At 43.3% G+C, this 23,204-nt stretch overlaps 1 protein-coding gene across 3 annotated transcripts in view; it reads left to right on the top strand.

The window, feature by feature from the left end:
• The window catches only part of ZHX1 (zinc fingers and homeoboxes 1), a 46,687-nt gene that overhangs the window by 10,812 nt on the left and 12,671 nt on the right, over nt 1–23,204 (top strand). The window contains exons 2-3 of one of the 3 annotated variants that reach the window (XM_073632212.1): nt 15,791–16,166; nt 16,320–18,565. In XM_073632212.1, coding sequence (XP_073488313.1) covers nt 15,950–16,166; nt 16,320–18,565 — 2,463 coding nt within the window. In that variant the 5' untranslated portion in view covers nt 15,791–15,949. Of the gene's footprint in view, nt 1–15,790; nt 18,566–23,204 lie in introns of those variants that run through there. The other 2 variants (XM_073632213.1, XM_073632211.1) reach the window with 2 other exon arrangements.

The raw sequence follows: 23,204 nt of genomic DNA, 5'->3' as shown, positions 1-23,204 counted from the left end.
AATAAAAATTAAAAAATTTTAAAACCCCCCTGTCCCGACGAGCTCGCACGCAGAAGCGAACGCATACGCGAGTAGCGCCCGCATATGAAAACGGTGGTCAAACCACACATGTGAGGTATCGCCGCGACCAGTAGAGCGAGAGCAATAATTCTAGCCCTAGAGCTCCTCTATAGCGCAAAATATGCAACCTGTAGAATTTTTAAACGTCGCCTATGGATATTTTTGAGGGTAAAAGTTTGACGCCATTCCATGAGCGGGCGCAATTTTCAAGCGTGACATGTTGGGTATCAATTTACTTGGTGTAACATTATATTTCACAATATAAAAAAAAATTGGGATAACTTTACTGTTGTTTTATTTTTTTATTCAAAAAAGTGAATTTTTTCCAAAAAAAGTGCGCTTATAAGACCGCTGTGCAAATACGGTGCAAAAAAAAGTATTGCAATGACCGCCATTGTATTCTCTAGGGTGTTAGAAGAAAAACCATATATAATGTTTGGGGGTTCTAAGTAATTTTCTAGCAGAAAAACCTGTTTTAAACATGTAAACACCTAAAATCCAAAACGAGGCTGGTCCTTAAGTGGTTAAATCACAATTTTTAAAGAGCAACTGTCATCTCTGTCCCGCAGCGGCTCCTCCTCTGACCTGCTGTTGTCTCACCGACAGTCCCATTCACTTTAATGGGATGGCTGGTGATGTGGCAGCAGGTGAGTGAATGCCGCTAACAGGCGCTGCCATGATGGACCTGACATGACAGGTGCTCTTTAAATGTAAAGACTTATTCTTGCTGGTAGTTGGAATCTTTAATATTTGCAAACAAAATGAAGGTTTCCTGTTTAGAATAATAAGCTGTCAGGTTAAAATAACAGCGATATCAGAACCGATTCAATCATACAGTTTGTAGTGTACATACATTTGCAAAACAATGGGATAAAGGAATATTCCTGAATTTTGGTTTATCTCGTGGTTACTGTGAAATTCTTTGTTACTGTGTGAATACATCAATGCAGTGCATGTTATCTCAGCTTGCAGAGCTTGGATTCACTGAATGAGTTTACCAAAAAATGTAAATATTGTAGGGTTGCGACTAACAATTATTTTATTAATCGATTAGTTGGACGATTATTGTTTTGATTAATCGGTTAATAACCTTAAAGAAAGTGTGGTGTATAATTTAGTTAATATGTAAAGTTAAAAAAAAAAGGCAATTTATTCTTAAATATCTATGCAGTGGTAAATATAAATAACCAACTATATAGTTAGAGAGCAAAATCTCTAATCCACTCTGAGAATAACAGACAGAAGAGATATACTGTATATACTATTAGAGGTTGAAGCTGGTAAATATCATCAGACTCAAATTGTTTTACTTAAAGAAAAAAAAAAAGTTAGACTGTTTTGCAGATTTTCAGACAGAACTGTAATATATTATTATATGCTGGCCATACAAAAGCAATGTTTTCCTTCAAAAAAAAATGTAATTTCAAGAACGTTCGTTCGATTTTCTAATCGTTAGTGGTGTCAAATCGACGTTTGTTTTCAACCACAGTGACGGGAGAATTTGGAAATAGAAAACTTCTTGGTCAAAGGAATTATCGGACAGTGGATGTGGTTTTCGTTCAGAAATTACAATGCTTTTAAAACACAATTTTAAAAACAAGTGAAATTTACAAACAACATTCTTTCATTCAGCGAATGTACAAAGATTTTTCGTCTGAATATTCTCATCTGAAAATTGATCGGTGTGGCCAGCATGAGGCTCGGTACTAGGGTTGTCCCGATACCACTTTTTTAGGACCGAGTACAAGTACCGATACTTTTTTTCAAGTACTCGCCGATACCGATTACCAATACTTTTTTTTAATGTCACGTGACAGTTTTCTTTTTTGCTATTTTTTTTGGGGGGGGGGGGGGACGTTGTATGTGTGTGTGTTTTTTTTTTTTTTGTTTTTTTTTTACAATTTTTTTATTTTTTACAATAATATTTTTTTATTCTTTATTGTTTTTTTTTTTTTTTTTTTTTTAAATCAGCCCTTTTGGGGGGCTTTGGTGAGATATCAGGGGTCTTAACAGACCTCTGATATCTCCCCCTTGAGACAGAGAAAGAGACAGAGGATAGAGATTCCCCAGTCCCTTTCTCTGCAGCCTCAGCTGCACTGAGAATGAATGGAGAGAAGACAGCGGCTTCTCTCCATTCATAAACTGACACATCGTAATCACAGGAGATTACAATGTTTCAGTTATGTGAATGGACAGAGTCAGCTGACTCTCTCCATACACAAAGGAAGGAGGAGGAGGACGGAGGAACTGAGGGGGAGAACGGAGGGGACAGATAAGGAGAGAGGAATGCAGGGGACAGATAAGGAGAGAGGAACGGAGGGGGAGAACGGAGGGGGACAGATAAGGAGAGAGGAACGAAGGGGGAGTACGGAGGGGGACAGATAAGAAGAGAGGAATGCAGGGGACAGATAAGGAGAGAGGAACGAAGGGGGAGAACGGAGGGGGACAGATAAGAAGAGAGGAATGCAGGGGACAGATAAGGAGAGAGGAACGGAGGGGGAGAACGGAGGGGGACAGATAAGAAGAGAGGAATGCAGGGGACAGATAAGGAGAGAGGAACGGAGGGGGACAGATAAGAAGAGAGGAATGCAGGGGACAGATAAGGAGAGAGGAACGGAGGGGGAGAACGGAGGGGGACAGATAAGGAGAGAGGAACGAAGGGGGAGAACGGAGGGGGACAGATAAGAAGAGAGGAATGCAGGGGACAGATAAGGAGAGAGGAACGGAGGGGGAGAACGGAGGGGGACAGATAAGGAGAGAGGAACGAAGGGGGAGAACGGAGGGGGACAGATAAGAAGAGAGGAATGCAGGGGACAGATAAGGAGAGAGGAACGGAGGGGGAGAACGGAGGGGGACAGATAAGAAGAGAGGAATGCAGGGGACAGATAAGGAGAGAGGAACGGAGGGGGAGAACGGAGGGGGACAGATAAGGAGAGAGGAACGAAGGGGGAGTACGGAGGGGGACAGATAAGAAGAGAGGAATGCAGGGGACAGCGGAGGGGGACAGAGGAACGGAGGGGGCACGGAGGAGGATGCAGTGACAGTCAGCTGTGAGCGATCACCGCTGTATGTCACTAAAGCTGGTGAAAGCCGCTGGGGGAGAATCTTGTAACTCCCCCACGCGCCGATCACAGCTGTCCTCTAGGTATCGGGGGAAGCATCGGGAGCATTTGTCCGAGTACAAGTACTTGGGCAAATGCTCGGTATCGGGACAACCCTACTCGGTACACACCTAGGCAGTTTGCTTTTGATCTGTTTCTGCAGTGCTTTTTTCTGTGCGTTTTTGATTTTTGCAAACGTGATTTTGCTTCGATTTGCATTTTTTTTTTTTTGGCCAATTTGTTGGGCAGATAAAAAAAAAAACACATAAATTGCTTCAAAAACACACTAGATGCTTTTCTGCAGCTTCTCCATTAATGTATATTGAACCACCATTTTGTGTTGAAAAAAGTCCTTGACCCTTTCCAAATACGCAGTGGCTGAAAAAAAAGCACAGATGTGAACGTGTCCCATAGGAAACCATTATAAATTAACTGTAGGGTGTTTCTGCAAAAAAAACACATAGGTGTGAACCAGGCCTAAGACGTTTAGTAAAATAATGGGGTTAAAGAAAAACTAAAATGAACCCTTTATAGTACAAAAAGAGCAAATCGCTACTGTAAGGGGTTAATTGTTTTACTGTGGAACAGTCAAAGTAATAGTTACAGTAGCGATTACTTGCTCTTTTTCTACTATAAAGGGCTGATTTTAGTTTTTTTAACCCCATTATGTTACTAATCGGTTAGTTGTCGATTAATCGATTAATTGTTTCGGTCCTAAAATATTGCAGAATATACAGCCTCATGCTACATAAATAAGCTCCATTTCATGCTGAATAAACTGAATTATTAATGCATCTTAAATAGAAAACTGTCTTTTGGATTTTTACTCCAAAAGCATTTTATTAAAATAAATTTGATAAAAAATCAAATAAATCCAATTTAAATTAAAAAAAAAAAAAAAATCAGATTTAAAAAAAAAAAAAAATTTAAATCATTGATTTATATCCACCCTGGTGTGTGTGTGTATACACACACACGTGAAACAAGTATTGAACACGTCACCATTTTTCTAGGTAAATCTATTTCTAAAGGTGCTATAGACAAGAAATTTTCACCGTGTTCGTAACAACCCATACATACTAAGAAACCAAAACAGATACGTTCATAAATTAAGTTGTGTGTAAGGCCTGATTCACACCTATGGCATTTTTAGTGCTATTGCATTTTGCAGATTTGCACTACAGTCCATTTAACGTGGTTTCCTATGGAACACGTTCTGTAGTGCAAAAAGCACTAAAAATGCATAGGTGTGAATCAGGCCTAATAAAAATGGAATGACACAGGGAATAAGTTTTGAACACACTAAAATTTATTTAACCAATTCAGCCCCCGAAGGATTTACCCCCTTAATGACCAGGCCATTTTTTGCGATACGGCACTGCATCGCTTTAACTGACAATTGGGCAGTTGTGTGACGTTTTACACAAATAAAATTAAAAAAAAATTTTCCCCACAAATAGAGCTTTCTTTTGGTGGTATTTAATCACCTCTGCGGTTTTTATTTTTTGCGCTTTAAACAAAAAGAGACTAATAATTTTGAAAAAAAAAAGATATTTTTTACTTTTTGCTATAATAAATACCCCCCCCCCCCCCCATTACCCCATTAAAAAAAAATGTTTCTTCATCAGTTTAGGCTAATGTGTATTCTTCTACATATTTTTGGTAAAAAAAAATCGCAATAAGCGTATATTGATTTGTTTGCGCAAAAGTTATAGCGTCTACAAAATTGGGGATAGATTTATGGCATTTTTTTATGACTTTTTTTTTTTTTTTTTACTAGTAATGGCAGTGATCAGCGATTTTTAGCGGGACTGCGACATTGCAGCAGACAGATCGGACACTTTTTCGACACTTTTTTGGGACCAGTGACATTTATACAGTGATCACAGCTAAAAATAGGTACTGATTACTGTATAAATGTCACTGGCAGAGAGAGGTTAACGCTAGGGGGCGATCAAGGGGTTAAGTGTTCCCTAAGGAAGTGTTTTCTAAGTGAGTGCACCGACCGGAAGTACGGAGAAATTGCTGTTCCTTATCACTGGGAACAGACAATCTCTCTCTACTCCCCTGACATAACGGGGATCTGTTTGTTTACATTGACAGATCCCCGTTCTGGCTCTCTGTGGAGCGAACACGGGTGGCCAGTGGACATCAGCCACGTGCATTGGCTCCGGCGGCGCACGCGCCTGCTATTGCTCTTAAAGTGGCCGACGTACACCTACAGCGATTTGCACAGCCGTGCCAACCTGCCACAGTATAATGACGGCGGCTGTTCGGCAAGCGGTTAATACTTCATACAAAATCATTTTTCGGTAATGACTGTTTCATGACGCCTCCTGTATGGAGAAACTAGTCACATGCATTGCTCAGGTGTGATTTTTGGCCCATTCTTCCACACAGTCTTCAAATCTTGGGCCTCTTCTATGAACTCTGATCTTTAGTTCTTTCCATAGATTTTCTATTGGATTCAAGTCAGGTGATTGGCTGGGCCATTCTAGCAGTTTTATTTGAATCCAATTGAGAGCTTCCTTGGCTTTGTGTTTGGGATCATTGTCTTGCTGAAATGTCCTCCCTCGTTTTGTCTTTATCATCCTGGTGGATGGCAGCAGATTTTTATCAAGAATATCTTGGTACATTTTTCCATTCATTCTTCCTCCAAAGAAATTAAGTTTGCCAGTACCATATGCTGAAAAACAGCCCCACACCATGATGTTCCCACCTACAAACCTCACGGTTGGTATGGGGGGTGTTTTTGGGGTGATGTGCCGTTTGACCTCCAAACATGGTGTGTATTATGAGATCCAAAGAGTTCAATTTTGGTCTCATCTGACCAGACAATATTCTCTCAGTATTTCACAGGCTTGTCTAAATGTTGTGCTGAAAACTTTAAACAAGCTTCAACATGCCTTTTCTTCAGCAATGGAGTCTTGCATGGTGAGCGTGCATACAGGCCATGGCGGTTGAGTGCATTACTTATTGTTTTCTTTGAAACAATTGTACCTGCTAATTCCAGGTCTTTCTGAAGCTCTCCATAAGTGGTCCTTGGCTCTATAATAACTCTTCTGATAATTCGTTTCACTTCTCTGTCAGAAATCTAGTGAGGAGCACCTGGTTGTGGCTGGTATATGGTGAAATTATGTTCTTTCCACTTCTGGATTAACAGCCCCAACAGTGCTCACTGGAACATTCAGAAGTTTAGAAATCCTTCTGTAACCAATGTCATCATGTTTTGCAACAATAAGGTTGCCAAGGTCTTGAGAGAGCTCTTTGCTTTTACCCATCATGAGATGTTTCTTGTGTGACACTTTGGTAAAGAGACAGCTTTTTATAGGCCATCAGTTGAGACTGAACCAGCTGATATTACCATATTTATCGGCGTATAACACGCACTTTTTTCCCCTTAAAACCAGGGGAAAATCGCAGGTGCGTGTTATACGCCGATCCCCTGCGATCCCGACCTGTCACATTTTCAAAATCGCCGACCGCGATTTGAAAATGGCACAGCCGGCGCCGAAATACACAGAGCCCGTCCTCGGCTCTTTCCGGCGGCTCTCGTTGACTTTCGGCTCCACTCGTAGTCCCGAGCGGAGCTATCCGAACCTACTCGGCTAGGTTCGGATAGCTCCGCTCGGGACTACGAGTGGAGCCGAAAGTGAACGAGAGCCGCCGGAAAGAGCCGAGGACCGGCTCTGTGTATTTCGGCACCGGCGGCGCCATTTTCAAATCGCGATCTGCGATTTTGAAGCCCAGAATGGCTGGGATCACTGGGGAAGGCTGCACTGGGGAAGGCTGCACTGGGGAAGGCTGCACTGGGGAAGGCTGCACTGGGGAAGGCTGCACTGACATGGCTGCACTGACATGGCTGCACTGACATGGCTGCACTGACATGGCTGCACTGACATGGCTGCACTGACATGGCTGCACTGACATGGCTGCACTGACAAGGCTGCAATGATGGGCATTTAAATGTAAGTTTTTTTTCCCTTCAACTTCCCTCCTAAAAGTTTTTTTTCCTTAAAATTCCCTCCTAAACTTGGGGTGCGTGTTATACGCCGATAAATACGGTAATTTGCACTGACATGGGGCAGGATTGTTTCTAATTACTGATAGATTTCAGCTGGTGTCTTGGCTTTCCATGCCTTTTTTGCACCTCCCTTTCTTCATGCGTGCAATACATTTTCCCTGTGTTATTCTATTTTGTTACACATAAATTCATTTCTGAACTTTATTTGTTTTGGTTTCCTAATACCTATGGATTGCATGGGTTGTTACCGACATGTGGTGAAAATTTCATATTATTATTAGCATCTTTAGAAATATATTTACCTAGAAAAATGGTGACATGTTCAATACTTATTTTACCCGCTGCATGCATATATATATAGATATATATAGATATATATAGATATATATTATATATACAGTGGGGACGGAAAGTATTCAGACCCCCCTAAATTTTTCACTCTTTGTTATATTGCCACCATTTGCTAAAATCATTTAAGTTAATTTTTTTTTCCTCATTAATGTACACACAGCACCCCATATTGACAGAAAAACACAGAATTGTTGACATTTTTGCAGATTTATTAAAAAAGAAAAACTGAAATATCACATGGTCCTAAGTATTCAGACCCTTTGCTGTGACACTCATATATTTAACTCAGGTGCTGTCCATTACTTCTGATCATCCTTGAGATGGTTCTACACCTTCATTTGAGTCCAACTGTGTTTGATTTAGGCTGGGTTCACACTGGTGCGACACGACAGCCGTCCTACTTTGGATCCGACTTTGCCCTGCGACATGAAGCCGGCATGTGTCCGACTTTCAATGAACGGGGATCCGACTTGGATCCCCGCCAATGCCGGCACTGTGTTTGGTATGAATCTTTAGGGGGGAACTCCGCGCCAAATTTTAAATAAAAAACCGGCATGGGTTCCCCCTCCAGAGGCATACCAGGCCCTTGGGTCTGGTATGGACCTTGAGGGGAACCCCCTACGCCGAAAAAACGGCGTGGGGGGGTCGCCCCCAATCCATACCAGACCCTTATCCGAGCACGCAGCCCGGCCGGACAGGAATGGGGGTGGGGACGAGCGAGCGAGCGCCCCCCCCCCTCCTGAACCGTACCAGGCCGCATGCTCTCAACATGGGGGGTGGTGCCTTGGGGGAGGGGGCGCGCTGCGGCCCCCCCACCCCAAAGCACCTTGTCCCCATGTTGATGAGGACAAGGGCCTCTTCCCGACAACCCTGGCCGTTGGTTGTCGGGGTCTGCGGGCGGGGGGCTTATCGGAATCCGGGAGCCCCCTTTAATAAGGGAGCCCCCAGATCCCGGCCCCCCACCCTATGTGAATGAGTATGGGGTACAGCGTACCCCTACCCATTCACCTAGGAAAAAAGTGTCAATTTAAAAAAAAACACTACACAGATTTTTAAAGCATTTTATTAGACAGCTCCGGGGGTCTTCTTCCGACTTCGGGGGTCTCTCCGGTTCTTCTCCACGCTCTCCGGATCTTCTGCCGGGCTCCTCCGCTCACCCGATGACCACGCCCCCTTATGCCGTCATAGTCCCAGCATGCCCAGGGACTGTGACGGCATAAGGGGGCGGGGTCACCGCCTATATAAGTCAGAGCAGAGCGCACAGAGAGCATTCTAGCCCCAGAGAGCGTCGTGTCAACATCAGGAGAAGAGGGCAGAAGGCAGAAGGCAGAAGATTGAAGACCAGGCTCCTCCGCTTTAGCAAAAGAGCGGCAAAAGAGCAGAAGAGAGCGGAGGAGCCCGGCAGAAGATCCGGAGAGCGTGGAGAAGAACCGGAGAGACCCCCGAAGTCGGAAGAAGACCCCCGGAGCTGTCTAATAAAATGCTTTAAAAATCTGTGTAGTGTTTTTTTTTAAATTGACACTTTTTTCCTAGGTGAATGGGTAGGGGTACGCTGTACCCCATACTCATTCACATAGGGTGGGGGGCCGGGATCTGGGGGCTCCCTTATTAAAGGGGGCTCCCGGATTCCGATAAGCCCCCCGCCCGCAGACCCCGACAACCAACGGCCAGGGTTGTCGGGAAGAGGCCCTTGTCCTCATCAACATGGGGACAAGGTGCTTTGGGGTGGGGGGGCCGCAGCGCGCCCCCCTCCCCCAAGGCAACAACCCCCCATGTTGAGGGCATGCGGCCTGGTACGGTTCAGGAGGGGGGGGGCGCTCGCTCGTCCCCACCCCCATTCCTGTCCGGCCGGGCTGCGTGCTCGGATAAGGGTCTGGTATGGATTGGGGGGACCCCCCACGCCGCTTTTTCGGCGTAGGGGGTTCCCCTCAAGTTCCATACCAGACCCAAGGGCCTGGTATGCTCCTGGAGGGGGGAACCCATGCCGGATTTTTATCTAAAATTTGGCGCGGAGTTCCCCCTCAAGATGATCTGAGCACAAGTCGCGTGCCGAAGTCGGATCATGCGAGACGGCAATCCGACTTTGATCCGACTTCAATGATAGTCAATAGGCTGAAGTAGGATCAAAGTCGGACCAAAGTAGTACAGGGAGCATTTCTAAAGTCGGAACGACTTGTGTCGGACCAGTTAGGACGGCTCCCATAGGGAAACATTAAATTTCACACGTCATGCGACATGAGCTCCCAATGTCGGAGCGTTTGTCGGACCAGTGTGAACCCAGCCTTATACTGATTGGACTTGATTAGGAAAGCCACACACCTGTCTATATAAGACCTTACAGCTCACAGTGCATGTCAGAGCAAATGAGAATCTTGAGGTCAAAGGAACTGCCTGAAGAGCTCAGAGACAGACAAAAAAAATTCTGCTTCACCTAATGTTCCTAAGAGCACAGTGGCCTCCATAATCCTTAAATGGAAGACGTTTGGGACGACCAGAACCCTTCCTAGATCTGGCTGTCCGGCCAAACTGAGCTATCGGGGGAGAAGAGCCTTGGTGAGAGAGGTAAAGAAGAACCCAAAGATCACTGTGGCTGAGCTCCAGAGATGCAGTCAGGAGAAAGTTGTAGAAAGTCAACCATCACTGCAGCCCTCCACCAGTCGGGGGTTTATGGCAGAGTGGCCCGACGGAAGCCTCTCCTCAGTGCAAGACACATGAAAGCCTACATGGAATTTGCTAAAAAATACACCTGAAGGACTCCAAGATGGTGAGAAATACGATTCTTTGGTCTGATGAGACCAAGATAGAACTTTTTGGCCTTAATTCTATGTGTGGAGAAAACCAGGCACTGCTCATCACCTGTCCAATACAGTCCCAACAGTGAAGCATGGTGGTGGCAGCATCATGCTGTGGGGGTGTTTTTCAGCTGCAGGGACAGGACGACTGGTTGCAATCAAGGGAAAGATGAATGCGGCCAAGCACAGGGATATCCTGGACGAAAACCATCTCCAGAGTGCTCAGGACCTCAGACTGGGCCAAAGGTTTACTTTCCAACAAAACAATGACCCTAAGCACACAGCTAAAATAATGAAGGAGTGGTTTCACAACAACTCTGTGACTGTTCTTGAATGGCCCAGCCAGAGCCCTGACTTAAACCCAATTGAGCATCCCTGGAGAGACCTAAAAATGACCGTCCACCAACATTTACCATCCAACCTGACAGAACTGGTCAAATGCACATGAACTTTAATGGCATCCAAGTCTTAGGCTGTAGGGTTCAATATTGGCCCACCCTTTGCAGCTATAACAGCTTCAACTCTTCCACCCCAAACTCGCTCATCCATGTCTTTATGGACCTTGCTCTGTGCACTGGTCCAAATCATTTTGGTGGAGGGGGGTTATGTTTTGGGTTTTTTCTTTTTTTCAGGGGTTGGGTTTGGCCCCCTAGTTCCAGTGAAGGGAACTCTTAAGGCGTCAGCATACCAAGACATTTTGGACAATTTCATGCTCCCAACTTTGTGGGAACAGTTTGGGGATGGCCCCTTCCTGTTCCAATATGACTGCACACCAGTGCACAAAGCAAGATCCATAAAGACATGGATGAGCTTGGTGTGGAGGAACTTGATTGGCCTGCACAGAGTCCTGACCTCAACCCGATAGAACACTTTTGGGATGAATTAGAGTGGAGACTGCGAGTCAGGCCTTCTCCTCCAACATCAATGTCTGACCTCACAAATGCGCTTCTGGAAGAATGGTCAAACATTCCCATAGACACACTCCTAAACCTTGTGGACAGCCTTCCCAGAAGAGTTGAAGCTGTTATAGCTGCAAAGGGTGGGCCAACTCAATATTGAACCCTACGGACTAAGACTGGGATGCCATTAAAGTTCGTGTGTGTGTGTGTGTGTATATATATATATATATATATATATATATATATATATATATATATATATATATATATATATATATATATATATATATATATAAAGGCAGGCGTCCCAATACTTTTGACAATATAGTATGCATGCATGCACAATGCCTTGCAAAAGTATTCACCCCTTTGGCATTTTTCGTGTTTTGTTGCCTCACAACCTGGAATTAACATGGATTGTTTGAGGATTTGCATCATTTAATTTACAGAACATGCCCTCAACTTTGAAGATGTTTTTTTTTTTTTTATTTTTTTTTTTTTTATTGTGAAGCAAACAACAAATAGGACAAAATAACAGAAAAAGTCAATGTGCATAACTATTCACCCCCCTAAAGTCAATACTTTGTAGAGCTACCTTTTGCGGCTATCACAGTTCCAAGTCACTTTGGATAAGTCTCTATGAGCTTGTCACATCTTACCACTGGGATTTTATTTTTGCCCATTCCTTCTTGCAAAACTGCTCCAGCTCCTTCAAGTTGGATGGTTTGCGCTTGTGAACAGCAATCTTTAAGTCTGACCACAGATTTTCTATTGGATTGAGGTCTGGGTTTTGACTAGGCCATTCCAACACATTTACATGTTTCCCCTTAAACCACCCAAGTGTTGCTTTAGCAGTGTGTTTGGGGTCATTGTCCTGCTGGAAGGTGAGCCTCCGTCCTAGCCTCAAATCACACACAGAGTGGTCCAGGTTTTGCTCTAGAATATCCCTGTATTTAGCACCATCCATCTTTCCCTCAACTCTGACCAGTTTCCTAGTCTCGACTGCTGAAAAACATCCCCACAGCATGATGCTGCCACCACCATGTTTCACAGTGGGGATGGTGTTATTTGGGTGATGTGATGTGTTGGGTTTGCCCCAGACATAGCGTTTTCTTTGATGGCCAAAAAGTTTGATTTTAGTCTCATCAGACCAGAGCACCTTCCTCCATACATTTTGGGAGTCTCCCACATGCCTTTTCACGAACTCAAAACGTGCAATTTTGTTTTTTGCTGAAAGTAATGTCTCAAGTCCGTGAGTTTTGGTGTGCGGCCGTCTCTTGGCAGGTTTGCTGTTGTGCCATGTTCTTTCCATTTGGTTATAATAGGATTGATGGTGCTCCTAGGGATCATCAAAGATTTGGATATTTTTTATAACCTAACCCTGACTTGTACTTCTCATCAACATTGTCCCTTACTTGTTTGGAGAGTTCCTTGGTCTTCATGGCAGTGTTTGGTTAGTGGTGCCTCTTGCTTAGGTGTTGCAGCCTCTGGGGCCTTTCAAAAAGGTGTGTATATGTAATGACAGATCATGTGACACTTAGATTGCACACAGGTGGACATCATTTCACTAATTATGTGACTTCTGAAGATAATTGGTTGCACCAGAGCTTTTTATGGGCTGCATAACAAAGGGGGTGAATACATACGCTCATGCCAATTATCCGTTTTTTTTTTTCTGAAAAATAGTTTTATGTATATATTTTTCTAATTTTAATTCACCAGCTTAGACTATTGTGTTCTGATCCATCACATATAATTCAGATTAAAAAAAACCATTGAACTTAAGGCTGTAATGTAACAAAATAGGTAAAAGCGGCACCAGAGCGTCGCTGTAACAGCGGTAAAGCGCTGCTATAACTAGCAGTGTTTTACCGCTACTGCCCCCAGTGTGAAAGGGATCTAAATAAGTTTTAAAACAAGCCCACACTGACCTCTGTAGCTATGGACATCGTGGGGCTATTCAATTCACAAGAGAAGCAGTAAAAAACTTCAAGTTGATTCTCCCCCCTGTGCACTTGCATAAGTTTGCATTCACATCTGAGCAGAGCGTGAGCCATGTATTTCTGGAGGGTTTCAAGTGTTTTTTCATGTTCTTTTTTAAATGCATGTTTTTAAAGTGTTACAAGCTTTGTGCAAGTATTTTTGCATGTGTCTAGCTTCAGGCGCGTTTCCTGGGCTGGCCAAGGGGAGGAGTGCAGTTCTTCAAGTGCAAAAAACGTGTGTATCCAAGTTTACAGGTGCTTCCATTGAAGTCTATGGGGCTAAAAACGGCTGAAATACACAAAATAATAGATCATGCACTTCTAGTGTAGGGCATCAAGCATGTGAGATTTGAAATGTTAACAGGCACAATTGCTAACAAAGAGATTCTGCCATAGGAGCCTAGTCAGGCTTGGGGGAGCCCACTACAAAAGAATCTCAGGTGTGAATAGGGGCTTGCAGTGTAGACGATTGGCAGGCTGCTAAAGTAAATCCTCACCTTGTAAAACAACCAATTGAGTTTAAAATGGAAATGAAAGGCAAAACATTTGTGTATAGATAGAAAAAAAAATGTTTTCCCTTTTTTATAAGTGATTACATACTCTCGGTTCTCAGCTGCATATGGAGCTCAGAGAGCTGGAGGAGGAGAAACAACAGCACACTGATCTTCAGGAAAGTCTGATCATTGGAGGAGAGCAGGCTGAGTTCCCAGCACAGCTAGAGACCTGACCATGCTGTGTTCTCATGCTTGGTGTGGTCAGTTTATAATAGGAAAGCAGAGAGGCTGGCAGGATCTCCAGGGATTGCACACAAAGGAAGCAATACAAAGAGAACAGGATACTTTTAACTCAAGTACTTGATACAGCAGGCACATATCAGGAATAATAATCAAACCCTGCAAGGTAAAGGCATAATATGCCAGTAAGGATCGCATACTAGTGCATTATGAAAGACTAAGACCCTTTCATACTGGAGGCGTTTTTCAGGCGCTTTAGCTCTAAAAATAGCGCCTGTAAAGTGCCTGAAAAAAGCCTCAGCTGCAATCCCAGTGTGAAAGCCCGAGTGCTTCCACACTGGGGCGCTGTGCTGACAGGGCTTCACAAAAAGTCCTGCAAGCAGCTTCTTTGCAGAGCTGTAGGAGCGGTGAATACACCGCCCCTAAAGCCCCCCTGCCCATTGAAATCCATGGGCAGCACCGCCGTACCGAAGGCAAAGTGCCGCTGTAGTGGCGTTTTGAGGGTGGTTTTAACCCTTTTTTGGCTGCTAGCGAGGGTTAAAAGAGCCCCACTAGCAGCCAAATAGCGCCGCTAAAACAGCGATAAAGCGCCGCTAAAAATAGCGGCACTTTACCGCTGACGCCCAGGCACATGCAGTATGAAAGTGCCCTTACTTTTGAACAAAGCCCTCCAGCGGCTTGCTGTCACTGCTGCAGAGGCTTCCATCTTCCCCCGGTCTTCCTTCTGGGTTTGGGGACACCGGCCGTCTGACTGGATGAGCTGCAATGACGTCACGAGTCTTGGCCGTGGCACACAGCATACGCATACCGTTCCTTCAGGGTACATGCACAAGTGACATCACCGGCAGCTGCACAATAGAATATATCCTAAACGGTGCATATTTAGGAGATCTTAATTTTACCTACAGGTAAGCTCAATTATAAGCTTACCTGTAGGTAGAAAGAAAAAAAAAAACGTTTACTACCACTTTAAGTCACTGCAGAGAAGCAAAGTAAGCTGAACTACTGACCTGAAACGCTTGCTTATGTAAAACTATTTCACCGTGCCTGCAGCTACAGGTGCAGTGAGGATTTGTAAAGCTCATTTGCAATGGTTTTGCACAGAGCAGCCCCAATCCTCCTCTTCTCAGGTCCCCTGTTGGCGCTCCTGGCCCCTCCCCCTGCCGAACGTGCTCTGTGTATCTTATGTCCTACACACAGAACCGGCACGGGAGCGAGCACACAACAGTGCCCCCATAGCAAGCTGTTTGCTATGGGGGCACTGTTGTGTGCTCGCTCCCGTGCCGGTTCTGTGTGTAGGACATAAGATACACAGAGCGCAACCTGGCCCCACCCCCCGCTTCCTCCTCACTGGCTGTGATTGACAGCAGCGGGAGCCAATGGGGAGACAGAGAGAGCCTCTGCTCTTGTGCACATCACTAGATCGAGATTGGGCTCAGGTAGGTATATATATGTGATTCTGCACTTCAGGGTAGGGGGCGCGGGTGCCAACCAATGGATGTCAGCCGGCACCGCCGATTGTCAAGAAGAAACACAGGGCGAAGCTCTGCCTATATAAACAAGACAGAGTTCCATTCTTACAGAGGGGATGTGATGGATTTTCTTTCCCTGCAGCCAGAGATTGGTGGGGAGCAGAAGCGAGAACTATAGTGAGGAGGCTCTGCTGTTTGAGCCTCGGGAGGTATAGGAAAACCCATGGGTAACTCGGCCAACCAAATGCTACTTCTAACTGAAATACCACATTTAGGTGGACTTGTCCTTTTGTAACTTTCCAACCTATTTGACTGAATGTTCAGATGGTTGCCCTACATTCAATAACTGACTTTTTGTTTTATCGTGTTTTGCAGGTGCCCTTTATGAACATGACTTAATAACAACATGCTACAGCATTGATTAAATGCTTCGGAGAAAAAAGATTTGAGAAACGTTGGGACTTCAAAGAGGTGGTTACAGGCCATTGTACCACCACAACTACACAAGACTTTGTAATTGTTTTTTACAGCACGATGGCGAGTAAGCGGAAATCAACAACTCCTTGCATGGTGCTTGCAAGCGAGCATGATCCAGATGAAGAAATGAATTCCGATGCCGAGGAAGGTCCGCCGTTGGCAGCAAGCGTGGAGAACCCTGCTCCAGAAAGCGTTGTGCCTGAGGGGGTGACAAAGGATGGAGATGCACTTGAACCTAGTGATTCAGACAATCAGCCAAGTAAAATAGTTGAAGGTGGTTATGAATGTAAATATTGTTCATTTCGAACTCCGGACTTAAATATGTTTACCTTTCATGTAGATTCTGAGCATCCCAACGTTGTACTAAATTCTTCCTATTTTTGTGTGGAGTGTAATTTTCTCACTAAACGGTATGATTCGCTTTCAGAGCACAACACGAAGCACCATCCCGGGGAGGAGAACTTTAAGTTAACCATGGTTAAGCGCAACAACCAGACCATTTTCGAACAGACTGTTAACGATCTGACCTTTGATGGCAGTTTTGTCCAAGAGGAGAACCAGGAACAGCCAGAGTCTAACTCTTCTGCGATTTCAATCAGTAAAACTCCAATAATGAAAATAATGAAGGAAAAATCTGAGAAGAAAAGAATCAGTGTACCACAGAATGCAGGAGATGATCGAGTAGAGGAGAAAGAAAATATAGAAAGTGAGCCAAAGGTGAAACCAACCGAAGAGCCCAAGACTGCTCCAGTTATAACAGAACCTGTAAAAAGAAATGCTACAATAATTACCAGCGCCCAGGAGTTGCCAAAACCGGTTGTATCGTCTGCTACTGTACTTCAGCCTGGGCTGGCACAGGTTATCACAGCTGTCCAGGCGCAGCAAAATATTCTTTCAAAAGTCTTAATACCTGTCAACAGCATTCCAACATACAATGCAGCATTAGACAACAATTCTCTTTTGCTTAGTAACTACAACAAGTTTCCATACCCAACCGTTTCAGAGATATCCCTTCTTGCTGCTCAAACTAAATGCACAGAGGAGCAAATTAAAATCTGGTTTTCAGCCCAGCGACTAAAACATGGTGTTAGTTGGACACCAGAAGAAGTAGAAGATGCACGAAGGAAGCAGTTTAATGGCACGGTGCACACCGTCCCTCAGACAATAACCGTGATTCCTGCACAGATTTCATCAGCCACTAATGGCCTGCCTTCCATTCTGCAGGCGTGCCAAATAGTTGGACAGCCTGGCCTTGTTCTCACCCAAGTTACGGGAACAAACGCACTACCGGTGACTACTCCAATAGCACTGACTGTGGCTGGTGTCCCGAATAATGCGCAGTTCCATGCAAGCCAAATTCCGCAGGCCCATCCGGTGACTGAAACAAAAAGAATTGCCGCTATCCCAAGTCCACATCTCCCAAAGCAGGAGCCCACCTTGATAGCCGATATTTTTGGTCTGCGCGCAAAGAAGACGAAAGAACAGTTAACAGCTCTAAAAATGAGCTATCTGAGGAACCAGTATCCTCACAATAGTGAAATTGAACGACTTATTAGATTAACGGGCTTAACTAAAGGAGAGATTAAAAAGTGGTTTAGTGATACTAGGTATAATCAAAGAAATGCCAAAGGCAGTCATGGTATGCATCTCACCGGTGACCCTAGTGGTACCATCATTATTGATTCTAGTGATGAAATAAGCGAATCCCCAACCTCTGGGGTAATAATTTCTCAACGCAGGCAAAGTTGGAACCCATTTCCAGATTTTACACCCCAGAAATTCAAAGAAAAGACTGCGGAACAACTGCAGGCTCTAGAGGAAAGCTTCCTTAGCAACTCTGTGCCGTCGGACGAGGAGCTGAGTAAGTTAAGAGTTGTCACTAAACTTACAAAACGAGAAATTGATGCCTGGTTTGCAGAAAAAAGGAAATCGATGGGAATAAAAGAGGAGCCCGGTTCTTTAAATGAGAGTCTAGACAAAGAAATAAAAGAAGAAATGGATGAGGCTTTGGTTGCAGCAAAAATGGCGAAAAAGACCCCAGATCAGTTGGCAATACTTAAAAATACCTTTATTCGTACACAATGGCCAACTCCAGTAGAATATGACCAGCTGGCACAGGAAACTGGACTGGCTAGAAGTGACATTATTGGGTGGTTTGGAGATACCAGGTATGCTGCTAAAAATCATCATCTGAAGTGGTTCTATGAGTATCAAATATCCAAAACGACCAGTTCAGCAGTTATGAATGGGCAGAGTAATACACGTAGAAGGGGGAGAGGCAGACCCAGGGGTAGAGGACGAGGCAGGCCTAGAGGTCGGCCAAAGGGAAGGAGGACAAACAGCTGGGAAAGGCCACCTCCACCGGTGAAGCAAAAGACTGGAAGAGCACTGCTGAAAGACTACTATTTAATGAATAAATTTCTCATTGAAGAGGACTTGGATGAATTGGTTTCAAAATCTCAATTGGGTTATGAGCAGGTGAGGGAGTGGTTTGCCGTGCGAATGCAAAGAGAAGATGCAGGTTTGGATCCCTTTGAGGACGATGAGGAAGATGATGAAAACTTGTTGGATGATTTGGACGATGACGAAGAAATTGAATCTGATGACAGCGACACTTGGGAGCCCCCAAAACATGTCAAGCGCAGGCTTTCAAAATTGGAGGAGAATAGCCGAGTAAGTAAATGCCTATGAAATTCTTACTTGTGCCCTCACCTTCTCTCTCTCCATATATGGCTTTTTTTTTTTCATTTGAATTAGAATTTTCAAAATATACCTAAATTAAAAATTGTAGGTTTCTAATTTTATTTTCTGTAGACACAAAGTCAGGGACCCCCTCTTAGATCATTGTCACCATAACAAGTGTCACCTTTGGAAATGTACTGCTGTATTTCTGTTCTGGTGATGGCTCAAAATCTAGAACTAGAGAGAGTGGTGACCAGGACAAATAGAGCAGCAAATCTCCCAAAGGCCCCATTCACACCTTAGCGTTTTGGAGCTTAAAGCTCCAAATGCTGGAGGAGAAAAAAAAACAGTTATTCTCAATGGAGATGGTTCACATCTCCGCTCCAAGTCACCTGAAGACAAATGCCTGAAGCTCAAAAAAGTTCTGGAGGTTTTTTTTTTTTTTTTAATTTTGTAACTCAAATCGACAGATTGGTGTGTTTGTTGAAGCATTTTTTTCTATTGAAATGCATGGAAATGCTCGATTTGTGTATTATTTAGCATTTTAGCACGTTTTATCGTGTGTTTATTGAGCACTTTTCTGCTAAATGCAATAATTGAATAAAAGTTATTAATAATAATAAATAAATTAACCCTAACCCCAAACCTTAATACTAACCCTAGACCCCTAATCCCTAAAACTTAACCAAATAAATAAATAATAATAGGTAAATGAATAATAATAAATAAAATAAATTAACCACCGAACCCCCTAACAAAAAAAAAATATATATTAATAAATAAATAACAATGGATGAAAAAGCTAAACTAAATAGCAATAAATAATGAAACAGATGCTGTTTTTCTCTATTGGATAATAAATAAAAAAAGAAAAAACACCAAAGCTCAGAAACACTGTTCAGAAACACTCATACAAACGCATGACAAAACACCTGGAAAAAATGCTCAAAAATACGATGCTCAGGTGGAATGCAGCTGAATTGGGACACAGACGACATTAAACTTGACAGTGTTTTTAATTTTCTTTTTATTTTTTTTAAACCTTTTATGACCTTATTCAAAACAAAAAAAAAATGTCTTTTAGATGCACATTACCATATGGTTTAACTAAATTAGCTTCTTCAAACATCCTTTTCATTACTACATGCCATGTGTAAATTTTGAGGCTGCCCAAAAATTTTATATTTCAGTTTTTTGGTAGATGTTGTTGAGTTGAATCACTCACTGCCTTTTTAGCCTCAATTTTCAAAGGTTTTTTTTTACATGAGCCATTTTCCATAACCGCTTAGTATTACATAGTAGGTGAGGTTGAAAAAAGACACAAGTCTATCAAGTCCCAGCTATAAAGTGAATTAGGGGTAATCTTTACAAAGCAGTAATTGTGACATTCCCCAAACATTAAAAAGTGATTACTCGTTACCTAGTATTTAAAATGCATACATCAGTAGGATTCACCTTCAGCAAGTATTTGGTGAATGTCAGAGTTCTCTGATTCATACATTTGCTTCTAAGGGCCTTTTAACTCTTGGAGAATGCGCATTGTAAAGGTCATAGCAGATGTGCAGACTTGGGAACTAAAAAGTAAAACTTCAGCACCTTCTTTTCTTGCTCTGGCCCAGGGTTAAAGCTTAGGGGTCCCCACACAGGCTTATGGAGTCCAGTGAGAAGGATGCCACTTGTTTGTGAGGGTGCAGGCTGGTTATAGGTTCACTCAGACCTAAGAAATACAGTCAAAATGAAAGATTTCCCGACTGCCTCACCCGGCTGTGTTGTAGACAAAAAAGAAGCAGCCTAAGCTCAATCTATCGCAGCCATGCCTCCACCCCTCGGGGCTTAACCACTTTACCCCCCCTTAATGACCAGGCCATTTTTTGCCATACGGCACTGCGTTACTTTAACTGGTGATTGCGCGGTCATGCGACGCTGTACCCAAATGAAATTTGTCCTTTTTTTTTTTTTTTATTCCCCAGAAAAAAAAACGTTCTTTTGGTGGTATTTGATCACCTCTGCGTTTTTTTTTATGTTTTGCACTATAAACAAAAAAAGACCGACCATGTTGGAAGAAAAAAAAAAAAAAAACAATATTTGTTACTTTCTGCTATAAAACATATCCAAAAAATTTTTTTGAAAAAAATCAAATTTCTTCATAAATTTAGGCCAAAATGTATTCTGCTACCTATTTTTGGTATAATAAAAAATCCCAATAAGCATGTATTGATTGGTTTGTGCAAAAGTTATAGCATCTATGAGCTAAGGGATATTTTTTTCATTTTTATTTTATTACTAGTAATGGCGGCGATCAGTGAATAGCGGGACTGTGATATTGCGGCGAACATCCTGACACTTTTGACACTTTTTGGGGACCAGTGACACTAATATAGTAATCAGTGATAAATATGCACTGTCACTGTATTAATGACACTGTCTGGGAAGGGGTTAACATCAGGGGCGATCAAACGTTAACTGTGCGATTTTTTTTTTTTTTTTTTTTTTGAAGAGCAGGGGAGGGAGGTCTTAAAGCCAAGCCTTCCCTTTTTGGGTGGAGCTCCACATATTCCTTCAGCATAAGCTGTAAAAACTGCCCTGTCCAGGACCTACAGCTGCTGGATACAGCCACTCATTGACAACCGTTACAAAATGCGTCTGTACGCAGGTATGCACCGGCACTTGCATAAAGCATGCACATGGACGTATACCCCAAACGTAGACTATCTGCATTTGGGTGCAGCTATATCTTGTAATTGCTGTGACTGGGTGGCTGTAAGCAGCAGCTGTGGGTCCTGGGGAAGTTTTCATGGAGGTTCTGTTTATCAAAACATTATATCAAACAAAAAACATAAATACTCATGCAAAGTTCATCCACAAAAATGTCCTGTGCAAAGTTCATCCATACTAGAATCCTATGTAAATTCCTTAAAGTGCTGAAAAAAACTAAGAATATTGGTAATCAACCCTACAATTAATGCATAAAAATATCAACCATGTGCTAGAAAAATTCATTAGGCTTCATGTACACGGGATGTTTTCACAACCTCTCCTGAGCGATTTAACCACTTCAGCCCCGGAATATTTTACCCCCTTCCTGACCAGAGCACTTTTTGCGATTCGGCACTGCGTCGCTTTACCTGACAGTTGCACGGTCGTGCGACGTTGTACCCAAACAAAATTGACATCCTTTTTTTTTTCCCCCGCAAATAGAGCTTTCTTTTGGTGGTATTTGATCATCTCTGCGGTTTTTATTTTTTGCGCTATAAACAAAAAAAGAGCGACAATTTTGAAGAAAAAAGCATTATTTTTTACTTTTTGCTATCAGGCATTTGAGCCTCCAAGCTTTTGTGGGAGTTTTGCTAAAAAAATGCAAACGTGGCAAACTACTAGAAAAACGCTGATGTAAAAATACTGCAAAACTCCCATTGTTAATGCTGCATTCTGCAGCTAACGCCACTGGCGTTTATTTAATATTCAGTGTGCATGAGGCCTTATAGTGCATTAATACTGCAAGGAGAGATTCCCCTGACTTCTGTCCCAGTGATTTTGACAGGAAGCATTGTAATTAACGAACAGAGGCTTCAACCCTTTCCTAATTTATATACCTATATTATTTTATGACAGGAGACTGGGCTGAACTTTTCAAAAATGTTGTCCATCAAGTTCAACTTTGCCAAGCTTGACCTATTGGGATTGGTTTACTTAAAGCGGAGTTCCACCCAAAAATGGAATTTCCGCTTTAAGAGAAGGCGACCCCCTGACATGCCACATTTGGCATGTCATTTTTTTTGGGGGGGGGGGGGGGCGGATACCCTCAGAGGGTTCCAGCTCCCACTTCCTTCTGGCACACCCTAGGCGCCGGAAGGAAGATCACCTCTCCCCCCTCCCTCGCCGGGCACCCACAGTTACAATGCTGGCGCTGCCGAGCGGAGGGGGAGACGAGCGGGGCTTGGATCCCCCGCATCACTGGACCCTGGGACAGGTAAGTGTCTGATTAGTAAAAGTCAGCAGCTGCAGTATTTGTGGCTGCTGACTTTTATTCATTTATTTTTTTTAAGCGGAACGCCGCTTTAAGGCAATAGACTGTGCACTTTGCAAGTGCAGTTGCTCCAGAGCTTAGTAAATGAGGTGAAGCTTTGCTGACTTCCGTCATCCAATCATATGCAAGCAAAATGCTGTTTTTTTTTTCCCCCCTTGCATGTAATTGGGTATTTTTTGCAAAGTGAAGCTTCGCCTTATTTACTAAGCTCTGGAGCAACTGCACTTGCACCCCCCCCCCCCATCTGTGTCTCATTCTTTTCACGTACTGTTCAATACCCAAAACATGAAGTAAGAAGAAATACCTCTAAAGTGAGGAAAACCCCAGTTGTCACCAGAACTCTTCTCTCCATTGGAAGATATCCCCTCTATTACTTTTTTTTTTTTTTTTACTTTCACTTTCAGTAATAACTGGACAAATAGAGAGGGTGAATCTCTGGGGGCACAGACAGCAATAAAAACCCGACCAGTGTTGTAATCCCTCTCCACTCTATCCAAAACCCCCAAAAAAGTTTTGCCTTTAGTTGTACTTTAACTGCTTGCCACCCAACCACAGTGATTTTACTGCAGGCGGCACAGGCAGACCGGACAATATACCTGTATA

This window comes from Aquarana catesbeiana, linkage group LG05 (assembly GCF_042186555.1).
Source record: "Aquarana catesbeiana isolate 2022-GZ linkage group LG05, ASM4218655v1, whole genome shotgun sequence".
Lineage (NCBI taxonomy): Eukaryota > Metazoa > Chordata > Amphibia > Anura > Ranidae > Aquarana > Aquarana catesbeiana.
This window is presented reverse-complemented; position numbering and strand designations above follow the sequence as displayed.